Consider the following 17402-nt stretch of genomic DNA (forward strand, 5'->3'; position numbering starts at 1 on the left):
ATCAAAAAAACATAATATAAAATTTTCTTCTTGGCTCTGAACTTTTCTTGAATTTGTCTAACAATAAAAATTGCATTAATTGTACTTGGAAAACCTAACTGCATTTAGTCAATGCTAACCTGGTCCCTATTTCTTTGCCCCATAATTTTTTCCATCACTTTTATTGCATGTTCCAATAGCTTAATAGCTCTATAAGATCTACAGTCTAAAGGATTACCTTTACCTTTGTATATTGTAACTTTCTCTTTTTGCTAAAATGAAATCTACCGTGCTCTTAACCTGCCCTGATTCATATGTTATTAAATGACATGGAAGGCACGTTCAAATGTAAGAAATGTGTTCATGGTGTGATTAATAGGACGGACGCAAGGACGGGGTTGAGTGATGGTATTGAAAGAGTGGAAAGCTTTGTTTACTTAGGGGTTAAGCTGAACGCGGATGGAGGATGTTTGATCGCTTTACGGCAAGAGTTCGTGTGGGATGGATGAAATTTAGGAAACTGGGTGGGCTATCGTGTGGAAAGAAATGATCAGTGAAGATGAAAGGGAGGGTATATAAAGTATGTGTGAGAGCAGCGATGGTATATGGTGGTGAAACTTTGATGTTGAGGAGAGAGGAGGAAAGTGTACTGCAGAGGGCTGAAAGAGCTATGGTGAGGATGATGTGTGGGGTTAAAGTGAAGGATAGGAGGAGTGGTACAGAGCTGATGTCGATGATGGGACTGAATGAGGACATTGTGACATTGATAAGGAGATCGAGATTGAGATCGAGGTTTCATCATAAGTAGCCAAACGGCTACCTATGATGAAACTATGATTTCCCTATATCGGGGAAAATGTCGTATAAACGTGTGTTGTTGTGTTTGTTGTTTTAGCCTTTTTATTCTCCTTATTAGTCTGGTTCCTTGATTTCTCCACCTAACTTCTTGTAAACAGCAAGTGTCTACTTTTTTCTTCAATAAACCTTCAGTAACTTCTATACTCTTTCCAGACAGCAACGAACATACATTCGAAGATTCAAGTCTTACTGAATTATTTATCTTTCCGTGAGTAGTACTGCATGTTATTGTACTGTGCAGGATCTCTGCACAGACCGGACGCATTGCTCGTCCTATTAGAGAAAGAATCACAAGACCTGTTGGCGTCGTGATGCCCCTGAGGGATTCGCTTGATGTTAACCTGAGTGATCTGAGGCTTCTCACTCCTGCCGTGTAGATTTCCTGATATTCAAATGCTTTGGGAAAGTAATAATACATGGTATAATTGACTATAATTTGAAAAACAACATAATATTACATTTATGTACCGTAGAAACCTTAAATTAATTAAGGACTTACGGCGCTCGCTATTTTAAACTTGGGTTCATAACAAATTATAACAAAACTTGGATTCATGACTTTTAAACAACCGAAATTTAAATTTTAATGTCACAATCAATCAGTCCTGTGGTAAAAAAGTACAAAATAAAACAGAATAGAGCAGTGATTAAACAGCTTTTTCGCTTACCATTACAAATAAATGAAAGTAGTGAAGAGTAAATAAATTCAAAAATAAATGTTCTGTTTTATTGCTGTTCTGTTTTATCCTTGTTCTATTTTGTCTCTGTTCTGTTCATATAAAGGGATATGCACAAAATGCCCAGATCAAATATCTTCGTCTGCTTTATGTTTTGAGATAATTTGCTACAACTATGAACTTTGTTTTTTATTCGTATCATTCCTGTGACTAAACTCAATGCATAGCAATTTTGGTGTTATTTGTTGAAACCTGTCTAATCGGTTGTGAAAAGCAGTGGATGCATTATGTTTTTATTTATAGTGTGCAAAGAAGTCCTGCCGTCCAAAGAAGTCCTGGTCGCAAACAATCGAGCAAGACATGAAAGCTCTAAATTTAAATGAAATGGATACAACTGATCGTCTAATTTGGCGCAAAAAGTTGATGGCAAAGAAAACAACGTCCTACCTCGGGAAACCGGGTCTCTGGACGCAAAACGAAGATTGATTGATTGATAGTGTGTGACAATTGTATAACAATTCTGGTAACCCAGGACCGGTAAATCTTCCAGAGCATGACTATTTGCATGTGTTCAAAGACATTCGAAATAACCAGCCCACTGAGTCAAAACAAGATCTACATTTTACTGAAAATGGTCAGTTTCGTTGCACGCTGCTGTGATGTGAAAGCCCTGTACGAAAAAACATGGTATAATTGACAATAATTTGAAAAACAAATAATATTACATATATATACCATAGACACCTTAAATTAATTAAGGACTTACGGCGCTCGCTACAGTGTTACGTTTCACTTTACTTCTACATCAGTACATTCTTAAATTCTGCAACGTAAGAGTGTAATTTTGGTGTGTCTTATTGGGAGTTACAAGTTGTTCTGGAATGGCCAAAAGACAGCCCAAAATGGAGTGGGAATCCTCATACGGGAATCACTGGCACAAAATGTACTGGAGGTGACTCGAATCAGCTCACACCTAATGCTGATTAAACTCAGAATGGGAAAACAGGTACTGACTGTTTTCTCTGCATATGCACCACAGATCGAAAGCGAAAACGATACAATAATTTCCGTTACTGAGCCTCAGGTACCTGGCACCCGCCCAAGAGGTCCTGGACGCAGACCATACAGGTGGACTTGGTCTCAAGGAGACAAACGCAATGGATAGATCGACTTGGAGACAGAAGCTGATGAATGGAATGAAAAAGTCCGACCCATAACGGATTGAGACTATAAACGAGGATTGATTGATTATGCATGTGTGATGTCATTGCAAGCTGTCTCTATGGGCCTGGTGTACGACAATGCAAGCTCACAAATTTTACAGATGATGCTTCCGTAGCGACGACCAAATTCGACATCGCTGCTGCTGAGGTACTTCTTTCTGATCATCAGCTCCAACATAAGCTGCCTTCAGTATTTGGCCAAAATCCTTTAAAATGTTTTTCGGTAAGGTCAGGCAACGGTGCAGTAGAAATATCACAGACGTTCATCGTCTATGGCAACTTGCAAAGTATAATGTTAGAGCCTGGTGGTCATGTGAGAACTTCCTCGTTTACACAATGTGCACTTAGCTACCAAACCCTTGACAATATGGACGAATGTTTTGATGATATCAGTACTAATGACAGAATTATTCTTGAAATCTGATGTCCATTGAAGCATAAAGTCATCTTCATAGCTGGCTATTTGTCACGAAAAATTTCCTTTTTTAAGCATGACATTAAAGATGAAGCGACTGATGCAACACTGTCATCTGTGTTCATCTGATTTCTTTGTTCATAGCTTTGTACATCTTATGTCAGTCCTGTCAGCATCCAAACGTAACTGCAGAATTTGCATAGCAAAACTACGGTCATATCTTGATGCTTATGATGAAGAAGCTTGTAAAACAATGGCTTATTTGTTGACGAAAGTTGATGTTCTTGATAAAAGCGACTCTGAAGCAAGAATTGTGTTGTTTACGACGACTGGAGAAACTTTCAAATGAATCTAATGTTGTCCCACTTTAAAAAAAATTTGAAAAACAATAATTATTGCCAACAATTAAATTGATAATAATAATTAGTTAAATAATAATTACTATTATTACAGGTGGTACAGACAAAGTATGGTGATAGTTTTATGAGCATACAATATGTTACTTAACATTAACAGATTATAGAAAATTTAGTTAATTTGTTTAAAAGCACCAGTAAAAGTTGGAAATTTGTTTACGAAATATATTTCGTTTTTAATAAATATTTTGATGTGCACAAGTTTGTAGATAACTTCTTTATTGAAGGTGTCTATGCTACTAATTTGTTTGTTAAGTTAATAGAATGTTTTTAATATTCTTTTTATTTACTATAAAAATAAAAAGTATATTTAAACTCGTAAAATATAATAGCTACTAATTTATTTAAAGCATAAAGAATACTTTGGCGAAAATTTCCGCCATAAATGTTTAAATTTTAAATTTATATTTTAAAATCATTATCAGTTTCAAACTTTTCTAAAACTTTTTTATATGCTGTAGAACCTCTATTGTTGTACTGGTTGTTAGCATTTGAATTATTTAATGCAGGGAATATGCAGTGATCCAATTCATTTGAAGATATTTTCACCCCACGTGATAACACTGACTTTGGTTGATCTGCCCGGCATTACCAAGGTACCAGTGGGAGATCAACCTGACGACATTGAGTTTCAAATCAGAGACATGTGTCTCAAATACATCAGCAACCTGCATTCAATTATATTGGCGGTTACTGCGGCAAACACTGACCTGGCTACCTCGGAGGCTCTCAAACTAGCCAAAGAAGTTGATCCTGATGGTTTCAATTTTTTTCATTAATTCGAGTTTTATACGTAATTCATTTTTTATTAAATGGTATTTTGATTATTTGTTTAATTAATGTTGAGTTCCATAATTTTTTATAACTACTTTCATTATTATATTTTTAATATTTTGCTAATTGGTATTATATAAAATAATGTGCTATGTATCAATTAATGTCTTATGCAATAACTTTGTTATTAAAAACTTCTATATAAAGTTAAAATGATTGTTTTGATCCTGAATTGTTTTCATTCAACCCACTCAAACTCATTTTCTTAGGAAGGAGAACATTGGCTGTTGTGACAAAGTTAGATTTAATGGATCATGGTACTGATGCTGTTGATGTTCTTTGTGGCAAAGTCATTCCAGTCAAGTTGGGGATCATCGGTGTGGTCAACAGGAGTCAAGCTGACATAATAAATCGGAAGGTTCGTCCACTATATTTTTTGCGTTTCATTTTATCAAGGCAGTGTTCTATCTAGTGGAGGTTTGCAATAGTTTTATAAAATTGATAACCTTTTATGATGAAATTGTATTAAATGATGGTTCGAATTAATTACTTAAATGATTATTGAAACATTAAAACAATTGAAGGATATTCAAGAAGCATTGAAAGATGAAGCTTCTTTCCTACAGAAAAGGTACCCTTCACTGGCCGGCCGAAATGGAACGCCCTACCTTGCTAAAACATTGAATAGGGCTAGTTATACATTTGTAAATTTTATTTCATCATAGTTTTGTTGACAGGAAAAATATTAGCTATAAATATTAGGTCTTCTACTTTTTAGGTCTAATGCTTTTTATCGTTAGGAATAATTTACAGATATATCAAAAAATTTATTTAGTTTTGAAAATTTATTTAGTTTTGTGTTTGTCTCTAAAACCATTTATTCATCTTTTTCAACAGTTTTTCAAAACTATTGGGTTTCATCATTACTTATTATTAGAAAATATTTGTGGCTTGGAAAGTAATTTTTTGTGAAAATGAAAAGCAATTTTTGTATAGTGAATGAATATTTAAATATATTCTATAGTGGTCATTCTGGTCAAGCATCTTTTGCCATCTTTCTTGTAGTAGCATGATTTTTGGTCTTTACTGTCAAAAGACTAATTCAGGTGATTTTTGACTCCCTTTAGTTATGGAGAAGATAAAAAAAATTTTGCAGTTACCGAACAAAAACTAATCTGGAGAATATGGTGAGTGTATAATTGTGTCCCATTCAAGCTCTAAAAACTTTTGGCAAGTGACTAAACTGGTATGAGGTTTCGTATTTTTTTGGTGGAACCCATATGTTGAGCTTCGAGGTTAAACCCAGGCTTTTCAAGTGGTTTTCATAAACAGTTGACATAGCTAAATTTTACCTCTCACCGATTTCACGTGTTGTTATTTACCAGTTTGCATCAACTAATGTCTTCATTGGGTCTTCATCAACTTCAACCGCCCTTCCAGAATGGGGTGCACCTTTGACATCAAAATTGCCGGATTGAGGTTTTGAGGACCAGTTCGAGCACTAGTGTACTGTCAACAGGTCTTCTCCATACACATTGGTTTATCTCTTTTTGGTTTCAACAGCATTTTACATTCTTATAATATTCTATATTCAAATGGGCACCACACCAAAAAACACTGCGTAGATTCTATTTAACTTTTTTACTCATAAGCCTTGCTACATCACCTCTTTACCTCTCAAAACATAATGGTTAAGTGGCTTAATGTGAATTTGAGCTCGAAAAATTATAATTAAATTTTCTATCCGGAAAAAATTACTTTCCAAACAATCTATAAAAATATTTAGCATCATATATGAATTTTTAAAAATGTCTCAACAGTTACTGATGCATCATATAAGGGATTGTTTACCTGACTTGAAAACACGTGTCAACGTAATGGCAGCTCAATTCCAGCAACTCTTAAATTCTTATGGCGATGAAGTACAAGACAAAGTAGAATTCAATTTTTTTATACAAGGTTGACATAATTTTTCAATATATTTGCTCTTTATTTTTCAGCCGCAATTACTTCTGCAAATTATTACCAAGTTTGCAGCTGCTTATTGTAACACCATAGAAGGGACTGCCAAAAATATTGAAACAACTGAATTGTTAGTACATTTATTCATATATATATATATATTCATAAATGTTTACCTGACTTTCATTCATAATATTTTTTTCAAGTTTTCCAACTGTTTTATCAACTTCTTACGTTCGAAATCGGGAATCGTATTACCAATTCCAAGAGTAATTTTTTTAAGAATAATTTATTTGCAGACGTTTCAACGTCAAGACGTCATTATCAACGTAATTCTCAATTGATTGATTTTATCTACTGTATATAATTTGATACAAAAGTGAGAGAATACAAAGGGATATGTAAAATGAATGCTTAGAAAGCGGAGTTGATTGTTAATGTTTTTTTTTGTTGTGGTTTAGTTAATTTTGTTCTGAGATTGTTGTGGTAAGTTGAATGATTGAGATGTTATCAGGTAGGCCGATTTTAGTTTTTTATTTATTGTTGGTTGATTTTCTTGTAGAGAGCTTATGAGATTTTTGGGATTCGAGAATGTGTTGCCTTCAATTACTGTGCTCCCTGAAACAAGATCCTCATGTATAATTTTTTGTTGTATGTTGATTTGGAGTGTAGTGTAGTCATTTGTTAGATAGATACATGTAGGTCTTCCGGATAATGTAGTAGTAGTCATACCAATATAAGTTTGATGTCCACATCCATCATCAATTATACATTGATATAGATGATCTATGTTTATGAAGAGGATTACTGTTGGTTGATGTGTTAATTTTGATTATCAGATTTGCCAATTTTGGGTCTTGTAGTATATTAGTAGCTTGATTTGTTGGTTTTGGGAGGTGGATTTTCTTTCGTATATTGTTCATTATGGTTTCATAATTTTTGTATTTGTTGTTTATAATATTAGGGTAAACCAATACAATTGGTTTTGGTTGTGTTTAATTACGGGAATAATATAATTCTTGCTGAAAAAGATTTCTAGGTACCTAGTCTTTCTTTGTATTTCAATGATGAGTGAATGTTTCATCGGATTTATGTCAAGCCCATTACTAAGCCAGTATTGGAACCGCATTTATTGTAAGGCAGAGTTTCAGATAGTGCTGTGTCCAACGCTGAAGTTGGTTCTCTGTTTCGGTTACTTTAATTATCTCACCAGATTTTGACTTTACAATGGCCAATTTTTGGATCACCAGGGCTATTGCTTTTTTTATTTGTTATTGCTTCTTCCCGATTGAGCCAGTATAGATTGGTGCAATGACGTGTAATCTTTTGACTGTTTTTTGCAGTTCTAAGAGCCTGTAATGTAAAGTGGTTGCTGGCCGATTGTGTGCTAAGAAGGCCTTTATTTTACAGGATTTTACAGAGTTAAGCTTGCATTGAACCATTCTGAATTTCTTTTCTGCCTTTTCATTTAGGTTTGTAAGAACGATCTTCAAACAGTTAAAACTGAATTTTGCTGTCATCAAGCTAACAATTTTAACTGATCGAAGCAGGTTTTAAGTTGGTCAAGTTCTCTGAGCAGCTTTGTATAAATGCTTTTGTAGTCTGATTTTGTTGGCGATGAAGTGTAGTCCGAATCTCAATGCGCCGTGGTCGACGACAGCAAGATCCAGTTAAAGAAAGCTTTTATCACCGGAGTCCATGGAGAGAGCAGAACTTTAGAAGACGTTGACTATTTTCATTTAACATATATTTGTCGATTTTAATAGACTCATCAGCCAGTTCTGATAATTCTTTCTGTCCTAGCATTTAAGTCTCACCTAAAAGACGCTATATGCCCTGCGCACCCTAAACAGGATACCCTCCAACATCTGATAAAAATGATTTTTTCCTTCAGACGTTGGACACAGCGTTTGGCACATGCACTGATGATGTTTATCGTGCCAGGAGTAGGATAACCTCAATGAACTGTATAATAGATGTTCAATGAAGGCGAAGTAGTTATTCTTAACCGCAAAGCAGACCTCATGGATCCTTGAATCTACTTTTTTTATCTTGACAGTAGAAGGTATAGTTAACTTTTCTTATGGAACCACTGTTAAGCAAGCACGTCTTATAGTTAGGCAAAATGTCAATTTTGAGCTTGATAACTTCCTGTATGTCACGGCAATTTTTTTGATTTTCCAGCTTTATCAGATCTGTAGAAAGATCGGGGCATAAAATTTTGACATTCCAACTAGCAAGTTTATTTCAACCTTTCTAGTTAATGTTTTAAGACCACGCATTTAATGAAATAAGTCAGCCACTGTGGGACAGCGCCTTTATTGACTATGAGCTGTCTGGTATGATGCAGTTTAAGCTGTGAGGCCTGGGCATGCTTAGGTAGATCGCTGTTACCCAGGCAACTAATTTTTTTTATCCGCACTGCAGAAGTGGACATGAAAACCGCAGATGCTGATTAACCCCGTTAAATTTCAAGTTTTGGTTCCCGTTAACGTTGTGTAATCCGCCCCTGTACGTCAATTGCTGCGATGGGATCATGTATAGAATGATATTATCTTTTTATGACGATATTCAGTCTGTTTTAAAAGCATCGACTAGATTGATCGCCGTATAAGAAGCAGAAACACTAGGTTTGTTGTGTATTGTTGAACAAATGTTTCTTCAGACGTTTCTTGAAAACATGCTTTTTAAAGATGTGATTTTCTGTTTCAAATCAAATCTGCAACGCGAGTTTCAGTTACGAAGGTCGACATGTTTTCAAGAAACTTCAGAAGAAACATTTATTCAACAATTCACAGCAAACCAAGTGCTTCTGTTTTCTGAAGAAGGGCTTTACAAATCAAGAAATACGATACGAGCTGCACCAGTAACTTGCCGCAATGTTGCAGCAAATTAGATTAACATTTTGATAAATTGACAGCTAAAAATTAACTTATAATTTTTTTACTATATTCAACTTATTTTTTTATGAATCATAGTATAAACAATTTAGTTTTTAGCTCTTGATAGAGTCTGGTTATTGTTTATTAGTTTAATAGTGTTAGGTGCCTAGATTATGCTACTTGTTTGTACTATTTTTTAATAAAACTTCAGTTCAAATTTTTTGGAAATATTTTAGATGTGGTGGAGCAAGAATTTGTTATATATTTCATGAAACATTTGGTCGAACATTAAAATCAGTTGACCCTCTTGTTGGCCTCACACAGCTTGAGATACTTACAGCCATCCGAAATGCTACTGTTAGTTTTTTTTGTAACATCAAAATTGTTTTTTATATTTCACGTTGACTTGTTTAGTGGATGAGTGCCGCAAGTATAATATTACAGTTGTATAGCTGCAAGTATAATACTTGCAATCATCATTGCAAGTATTTGCAATGATAAGTACAAATACTTATCATTGCAACATCGCAATGTTTTGTATTAACTTAGCAACTATTAAAGTTGTATGTTATCCATCTATAGTACTAACAAGTTTAAAAATTGTTTTACAAAGCTAATTGGCAATAACTTGCCGAAAGTTTTTGTTTTAACCAAGGCTTCATTACTATGTTAACGTGCCATTAGTTGTCACAGCATTCTCGGACTAGTTGAAAGAAGTGAGCAACAAAAGCAGGAATAATTAAATCGTAAATAGCATGAACTTAAAAGAATAAAATAATTTTTAAATTTTATTGATCAAATAACATTTACTTTGTAAAAATTATCAGAAATTATTGAGTGATAATAATTATTTGGAATTACAAAAAATACTTTCTAAAAAGAAGAGTAACCGCACAGTTTTTTTTGAATTCCAAATTGTTATTATAACCTTATATATAGAATAAAGTAAATAGCGTTATAAAAAGCATCTCCGAGAGTTGTAAGGGGTAATTAGCATATTATGTATATGTTCTATTAAGCTATCGGAATCAATCATTGATACATCTCCTCTTTATCATAACCACTCAATATTTCTAACATTTTTTTACATAGTAAATTTTGTTTAATCGATCAAATTTTAAAATTACTATATTCTTTTAAGCTCAATAAAAAACTATGAAAGATTTTTTAAATTTGTTTTATTTTCAAATTCATTCAGGGTCCCCGACCAGCATTATTTGTTCCAGAAGTTTCTTTTGAGTTGTTAGTTAAAAGACAGATACGCAGATTAGAAGAACCAGGTTTGAGGTGTGTTGAGTTAGTTCACGAGGAATTGCAAAGAATCATTCAACACTGTGGCACACAGGTTCAATTGTTTAGGATTTTATTACTTATTACATTTTACATTATTCGTTCTTCTAACTTAATTTAATCTATTCAAATGTTTTTTTTATTTTTTTCTTGTTATTGTTTTAAACTTGTTCGTGTATTATGCAGTCTTCCAAGGGGCGGGGGTTTCGAGATTTGTTACGTGACAAATTTTTCATTTATCATTAATTTATTTAATCTATCAAAAATTTAAAAATCGCATAAAAACTTGAGATGTGCGATTTTTGCTTTAGACCAGGATTGATTTATAGACATATCTTGTAGACAAGCCAAGTCACGTTTCAGAAACCATAATTACGTAACATGTCTATTAGTATGAACCATATATGTGACTAAAGTAGATGTGTTAATGTGCAATAACTGCCTTAAATGAATTCAAAACAAATCGCAGTTCTTAGCTGTAGGCGCCTGGCAGCGACTACCAATAATTAAAAGTATCAGAATAGGAATCGAGAACAATGAAATACAGTTTTGTAAGAAAGCTACCAACTTGGGATGCATTTTCAACCATATAAAAGCGCTTTCAAAATCTTGCTTTCCCCGAAAGTCTTTTCATTGATCTACTATATTGACGCTAATATACGGTCGTAATTTCATGGATTTGCAGATAGATCCATTTCTTTGTTTCAGTCAATTCAAAACAGAGCTGCTGCAACAATTATTGTCTGTGTTTAGAAATTCGACTATGTGACAACTTTTTTGATTAATCTTCATTGGCTTACAGTTAGAAAAAAGTCATCTACGAGAAATGTGTCGTAATGTATAAAGCCGTAAATGGGCTCATGCCGTAATAGTTAACTGACAAAATAATGAAAAAATCATCGTCTTCTTGTGGGTTAACTGAGATCAGATGATGACAATTTGCTAGTCGTCCCATCCACCCGCCTGCAGAGAACACCTATAAATATGGTCGAGTCAGGACCAATAGCTTGGAATAGTTTGCCAAAATCGCTGAGATAGTTGGAGTTGAAAAATGGTGGCTAAGAAGAATTTGAAAACTCTTATCTTTGTTATAAATCAATCAATCAAATCAACCTTTGTTTAGCGTCCGGAGATCCAGTTCCCCAAGGTAGGACGTTGTTTTCTTTGCCATCAATTTTTTGCGCCAAATTAGGTGATCTGTTGTATCCATTTCGTTTAAATTTAGAGCTTTCATGTCTTGCTCGATTGTTTGCGACCAGGACTCCTTTGGACGGCCTTTGGGACGTGTGCCAGGTACTTCAACATCTGCAAGAGAAGTTATGGCACTGTATCCACTTTGTTTGACATGACCAAACCACCGCAGACGGTGTTGCCGACATTCGTCCTTTATATCATCTAAACCAGCACGACGCAGGATTTCGGTAGATTTGATGTGGTCCTTCAGACTAATTCGTTGCATCCATCGGAGCATTTTCATGTTGGTTTGTTTTTGATGGCATAGAAATAATTTGGGGAAAATTTTTACATCCGGACACCCATCCTGACGAATAAGCGGTGGGCCTAGCCTTTTGCTCAAAAGCACGCAAGGCAGCTTGGATGCAGTTTTATGTCATGCCCAGGACTGTAAAACAATCAATCAAACAATGCATCCTTCCAAACTAATCTGACCGCATTTGTTATAAATATAATTTATTTTAACTATTTGGTCCTATATTGTAGTTGTTATTTTTTTTCTGTTTATATAATATATTGTTTTTCTTATTGGCCGTTCATTTATTTCCTTCTCTCTTCAATATTTTAAAGAAGCATCAACAACGAACACGCGGTGCATGCAAATACACGTGAAACAACGCATCAGACACATTGCATGTCGTAGGCGGGGATCTCTCCAATTGATTGCGGTCGTATCTACGCCTATAGGGCCAGGCACTACCGTTACAACATCGCGTCCATTTGAATGTTTTACAACTTTTTTATTTGCTTTTTAAACCTTGTTCAATTATTTTACAGCAAGAAATGTTGCGATTTCCCAAGTTGCATGAACGAATCGTTGATGTGATAACAACATTACTCAGGAGGAGATTGCCAATCACCAACCAAATGGTTCAAATTTTTTGATGATTCAATTTTAATGACTCATGCATTGTTTACGTACGAGCCGATTTTCCTTTCATCATTTTAGTGTACATTTAACGTGAAACATTGTTTATGATATCAGGGATTGTTTACGGTTTAAGTATGGGTAATCAAACATTATTAAGCGCTGTAACAGCATCGAATTAGTGACGTTAATGTTTATGACAACGATTTTGTTGCATGTTTATAACAATGATTTTGTTGCAGGTGGAGAATTTAGTCGCAATTGAGTTGGCGTACATCAACACCAAACATCCTGATTTTGATGAAGCGAAATTGATTTATCGGGGAATGTCCGAAGATTTGTCACTCGACGGCGAGTTGAAATCAAAAATAGTGGCCCATCCTGCAAACAAACAGGTTTTAAATACTTATCTACTTATTTAACTAATTTCTAACTTCTGAAACGACTCTGGATGTTTTGGTATTTTTTGTATATAAATAATTGAAAATTTTGCTTAAATATTTTGGGTAGCAGTAAACTTTAATTTTTTGAATTCTATCGAAAACCAGTGTGCGTTTCCGACTCAAGTCCTTCAAATATATCCGACTACGGGTTCCGAATTCCAAAAAAAATTTTCAACTTTTGCATCATAATTTTATCTTATTATCACTGCTAAATTAAAAAAAAATCTAAAAACACTTGAAATCTGACAATGTAATTGTTTTTCTAATTAAAATTACTTTATTTTTATGTTTTACAACATACTGAAAAAATTACGTGATTTTTTTCGCATTATTAGCATTTATTTTCAGTGTTAACGATGAGCTTATCGCTACATACATTTATCCTTTAAAAAACACAATCTTAAAAAATTTTCAGAAAAAAAAATTTTCAGAAAAAAATAACATGTTCCGGAGTCGGAAAAAAATCCGACTCCGGCCAAAATCTCCGACTCCGATCGACTCCGACCCCGACATTCTGATTGAACAGCACCGTTGGCTTAGCAACTATTTTATTAGTTGATCAATTTTTGAATGGTGATAGATGAAAAAAGATTGAGATATCCATTAAACGTCAATAGGGTGTTTATCTATAGCATCTGATATAATGAAGTTTCGATCTAATTTTAAGTACCGGCATCATCTGGCTGATATGAAACAAAATCTCGGTGGCATTTATCTGTCCACTTGCATACATTACTATAATAAATTACCCTGACAGACAAACATTACCTTGCAGCCTACTGCATTTTCGTTGACGTCTGTTATCAATCCAAATTCTTTACTGTAGTCTATGGTCAAATTTGTTGCTTTCTTCAGATTTAGAATCATGCAATTCAATGCTTTCTGATGATCTGTGGACCACGTTATGTCATTTGACGATGACTTCTTTGTCAGCTCAGTGATTGGGTACATATTTGAAGCTTGGCTGGCAAAAATGCTTAAGAATAATTAAAATTTCTAACCAATTTCTGGAACTCTTTACTTTTGACGAATTCATTTCAATTCTTGATCCCACTGGATGTCCTAAAAACTTGAAAGCTCAAGCTCGGCATTGTTCACAATTCAACGTCATTCACACCCGGGAAATTATGCCTTGAAAAATAATTTGTTGCCATGGTTTTTAGATGGCAAGGTTTTGACATGTTTTTTTGTTTACCTTATGAAGTGAATGGTTTTCTGTTGTGTCTCCGCGCAGGTGTCACTCTCCATTCCAGGGGAAGGTTCGCATGAACCGACTGCTCCAATAAACTTTGCTGCTTATTCCAAGGCTAAGATCGATATTTCTTCAGAAACGTTGTTGAACTCGTATGCAAGTTCACATGGCAACAGTCGTCATGGATCAGCGGCCCAATCTCCATCTCGGAAAGGAATCAATTTGTTGGACGAAGTTGTTAGTGTTACCAAATTTTTAATTCGATTCATATTTTTTCAATTCTTATCTCAGATTTATCAAGTGCTACCAATTTGCTCATTTAAAATTTAATAGTAGTAGTGTTTTGTTTACATTTGTAATTTTTTCAATTTTAAACAAAAGAAAATACATAAGGTTACAACCATAAAAGTCTTACGCTCACAAACTACTTCTACTTTCAAGAGCTTTCAATGCAGGCAATATACATTTTTGTATTCTTCATTAAGCAATTTTAACATAGACAGAACTGCTTACATATTCTTACATTTAAACCTTCATGTCACAGAGGCTTAACCATCCGCACCACACGACTTACATACAGATGTGTACACGGCAAGCACCGCATCACTTACGCTTGGATTATGATAATTTTTGAGTTTTGGACATTCGAACGAGGCTATCGCGACATGACACTTCTACCGACTGAGCTAACTCGCCGACTTTTATGATATTTAGTTTTTAGTTTATTTTGCTTTAATTTTAAAAGACTAAAGATTTTTAATAATACAAAGAATCTAAGCGATTGCAATATTTTTATGTAACCAGAAATGTAATGTTCAACACACTGTTAATTTCTACTATAAAAACCAATCTTTTAAGACGTTTTGTTCGTTTTTTATTATTATTCGTTTTATTTAGAACAATAAAAGCTTATTATATCTTTAAATAATTATCACCGTGACCTTTGTAAAAAATGCATGATTTACACACAAAATTTGCATTTTCTACACGTCTCACTTCTCAGCACAAATTCCTTATTCGGGCAACATCTCAAACATGTACAACAGTGCATCCATCATCTTTTTTACAGTACAAGCTTTCGTTTTCCACACCGTGATTTATCTAAACTCTAATTTTCTACGTTAAATATTGGTTATATTCTAACTTGCCATCTATAGGAAATATGCGTTAATTGTAATCTTCCTAAATTTTTATCTAAGCATGTGGAATGTTCACATGATTTCATTTCATCATCATTTCTGCCTACCCTTCAACGACCATAGTTTCAAAGAAAATTCTTGATTTTGTTTTTTCAAAAATACAGTATACAAATTAGAATTTAAATTATTTGAAAAAATTAAAGTATTGAGTCAAAAATTGATTTCTGAGAAGAGGACATTGTTGGAGGAGTATGGTCAAACCATCTTCTCCTTTTAACTATCCACTCTTTGATGAATTAACTCTAGCTATTGCATTTACAATTAAATTATACGTTTTTATGAGATTCGTTATTATTTAGAAAAAAAATATGTCTGTCGCATAACATTTTGGTTTTATACTTTTATATTCTATTATATTCTACATTATTTTTTCCATGGATTCATAAAGTTCCCACAGTTGTCCGTCACACGTATGAATTGAAGAATATGATTGCTTTCTTTCTGTCTTATTCTTACTGAAGCCATTCTTTTTAATTTTTGATAGAATCAAACTTTCAAACTCAGTGGGTGGTAATGCTTACTGTTGAAGTTTCAAAGTTAAATATTATAAGTTTTTTTATTGAACTTGAAAGTATAAAATAATTTTTAAATTTGATCGATCAAATAATATTCACTTTGTAAAAAAATATTGAAAAATGTCGAGTAGTTATGATAAAAAATTGGAATTAAAAAACGTGAGATGTGACGCTGGGCTACTGTGTAGTTAATTTTCTTAAAAAGCATTCCATAAATTGAAAAAAATTAATGTCATATGTAAAGTTTTTGATAAAACTTATACCATCATTCCTTGTTTGTATGAATTTTGACAAAACTTGTTTACACCAACTAAACTTAAATGATATTGTATAAAAATTCAATATCGTAAATTTTCTAAAAACTATTTTTCAAAATAAATTTCAGCTTTTTTAATTTTATTAGTTTTTATTTAATATATTTCATTAATTTATTTGTATTTAGATATGTTATTTTCAAATTAATTGCAATAAAATGAATATTATAAAACATTTTGTTATTTAAACTAACAAAATGTTTTATAATAATCATTTTATTTTAATTAATTTAAAAATAACCTATTACAATAAAAAAAAACTAATGAAAAATATTAAATAAAAACTAATGAAATTAAAGTAGTATAATTACAACAAAAAAGCTTTTTTCAGCAAAATTTCCATCATACGATATATATATATATAATTTGCGCTATATAAATAAATATTTCTATATATATATATATATATATATATATATATATATATATATCGTGGATAAAAATTTTATTGAACGAACCGTGGAGTTAAAGTAGTAATGAAGGTAGTGGAGAGGGTGCTTGAGAGGAGGTTGAGAAGTATGGTGACAGTTAATGAAATGCAGTGTGGGTTTATGCCTGGTAGGGGAACGGTGGATGCGTTGTTCATGGCGAGAATGTTGCAGGAGAATTATAGAAAGAAGAAACGAAGATTGTACATGTGTTTTGTGGATCTAGAAAAGGCTTTTGATCGAGTACCGAGGAAGGTCATTGATTGGGCGTTGAGGAAGAAAGGAGTGAATGAGAGACTTGTTAAAGCTGTGATGCAGCTGTATGAAGGGGCAAAGACAAAGGTGAGGGTTGGAAGGGGGGTGTCGGACGCTTTTAGTGTTAAGGTAGGAGTGCATCAAGGATCAGTGTTATCACCGTTTCTGTTTGCAATTGTGATGGATGTTGTGTGTGGAAACATAATGGAGGGGTTGTTATTTGAGATTTTGTATGCAGATGATTTAGTCTTGATGACTGATAGCATGGAAGAATTGCAGTTAAAATTTGACAGATGGAAAAGTGTTATTGAAAAGAAAGGGTTAAAAGTTAATATTGGTAAGACGAAGGTAATGGTGAGTGGGGAAGGTGGGGAACGAGTGATAAGTAAAATAGACCCCTGTGGGGTATGTGATAGGAGAGTGAAGGCTAACTCGGTATTGTGAATAGGATGTCAGAAATGGGTGCATAAGAGATGTAG

At 33.6% G+C, this 17402-nt stretch overlaps 1 protein-coding gene across 1 annotated transcript in view; it reads left to right on the forward strand.

Annotated features, from left to right (window-relative positions):
* Window positions 1-4071: 4071 nt before the first annotated feature.
* Window positions 4072-17402, forward strand: part of HELRODRAFT_105218 (hypothetical protein) — a gene marked incomplete at its 5' end in the record, with an annotated part of 17789 nt that continues 4458 nt past the window's right edge. Inside the window, 10 exons of the mRNA XM_009010547.1 lie at window positions 4072-4327; window positions 4612-4760; window positions 4927-5046; window positions 6163-6276; window positions 6343-6434; window positions 9423-9543; window positions 10385-10531; window positions 12487-12579; window positions 12820-12972; window positions 14255-14449. Of these exons, the coding sequence (XP_009008795.1) occupies window positions 4072-4327; window positions 4612-4760; window positions 4927-5046; window positions 6163-6276; window positions 6343-6434; window positions 9423-9543; window positions 10385-10531; window positions 12487-12579; window positions 12820-12972; window positions 14255-14449 (1440 nt within the window). The remainder of the gene's footprint in view (window positions 4328-4611; window positions 4761-4926; window positions 5047-6162; window positions 6277-6342; window positions 6435-9422; window positions 9544-10384; window positions 10532-12486; window positions 12580-12819; window positions 12973-14254; window positions 14450-17402) is intronic.

Source organism: Helobdella robusta (genome assembly GCF_000326865.2).
Source record: "Helobdella robusta unplaced genomic scaffold HELROscaffold_1, whole genome shotgun sequence".
Classification (NCBI taxonomy): Eukaryota; Metazoa; Annelida; class Clitellata; order Rhynchobdellida; family Glossiphoniidae; genus Helobdella; species Helobdella robusta.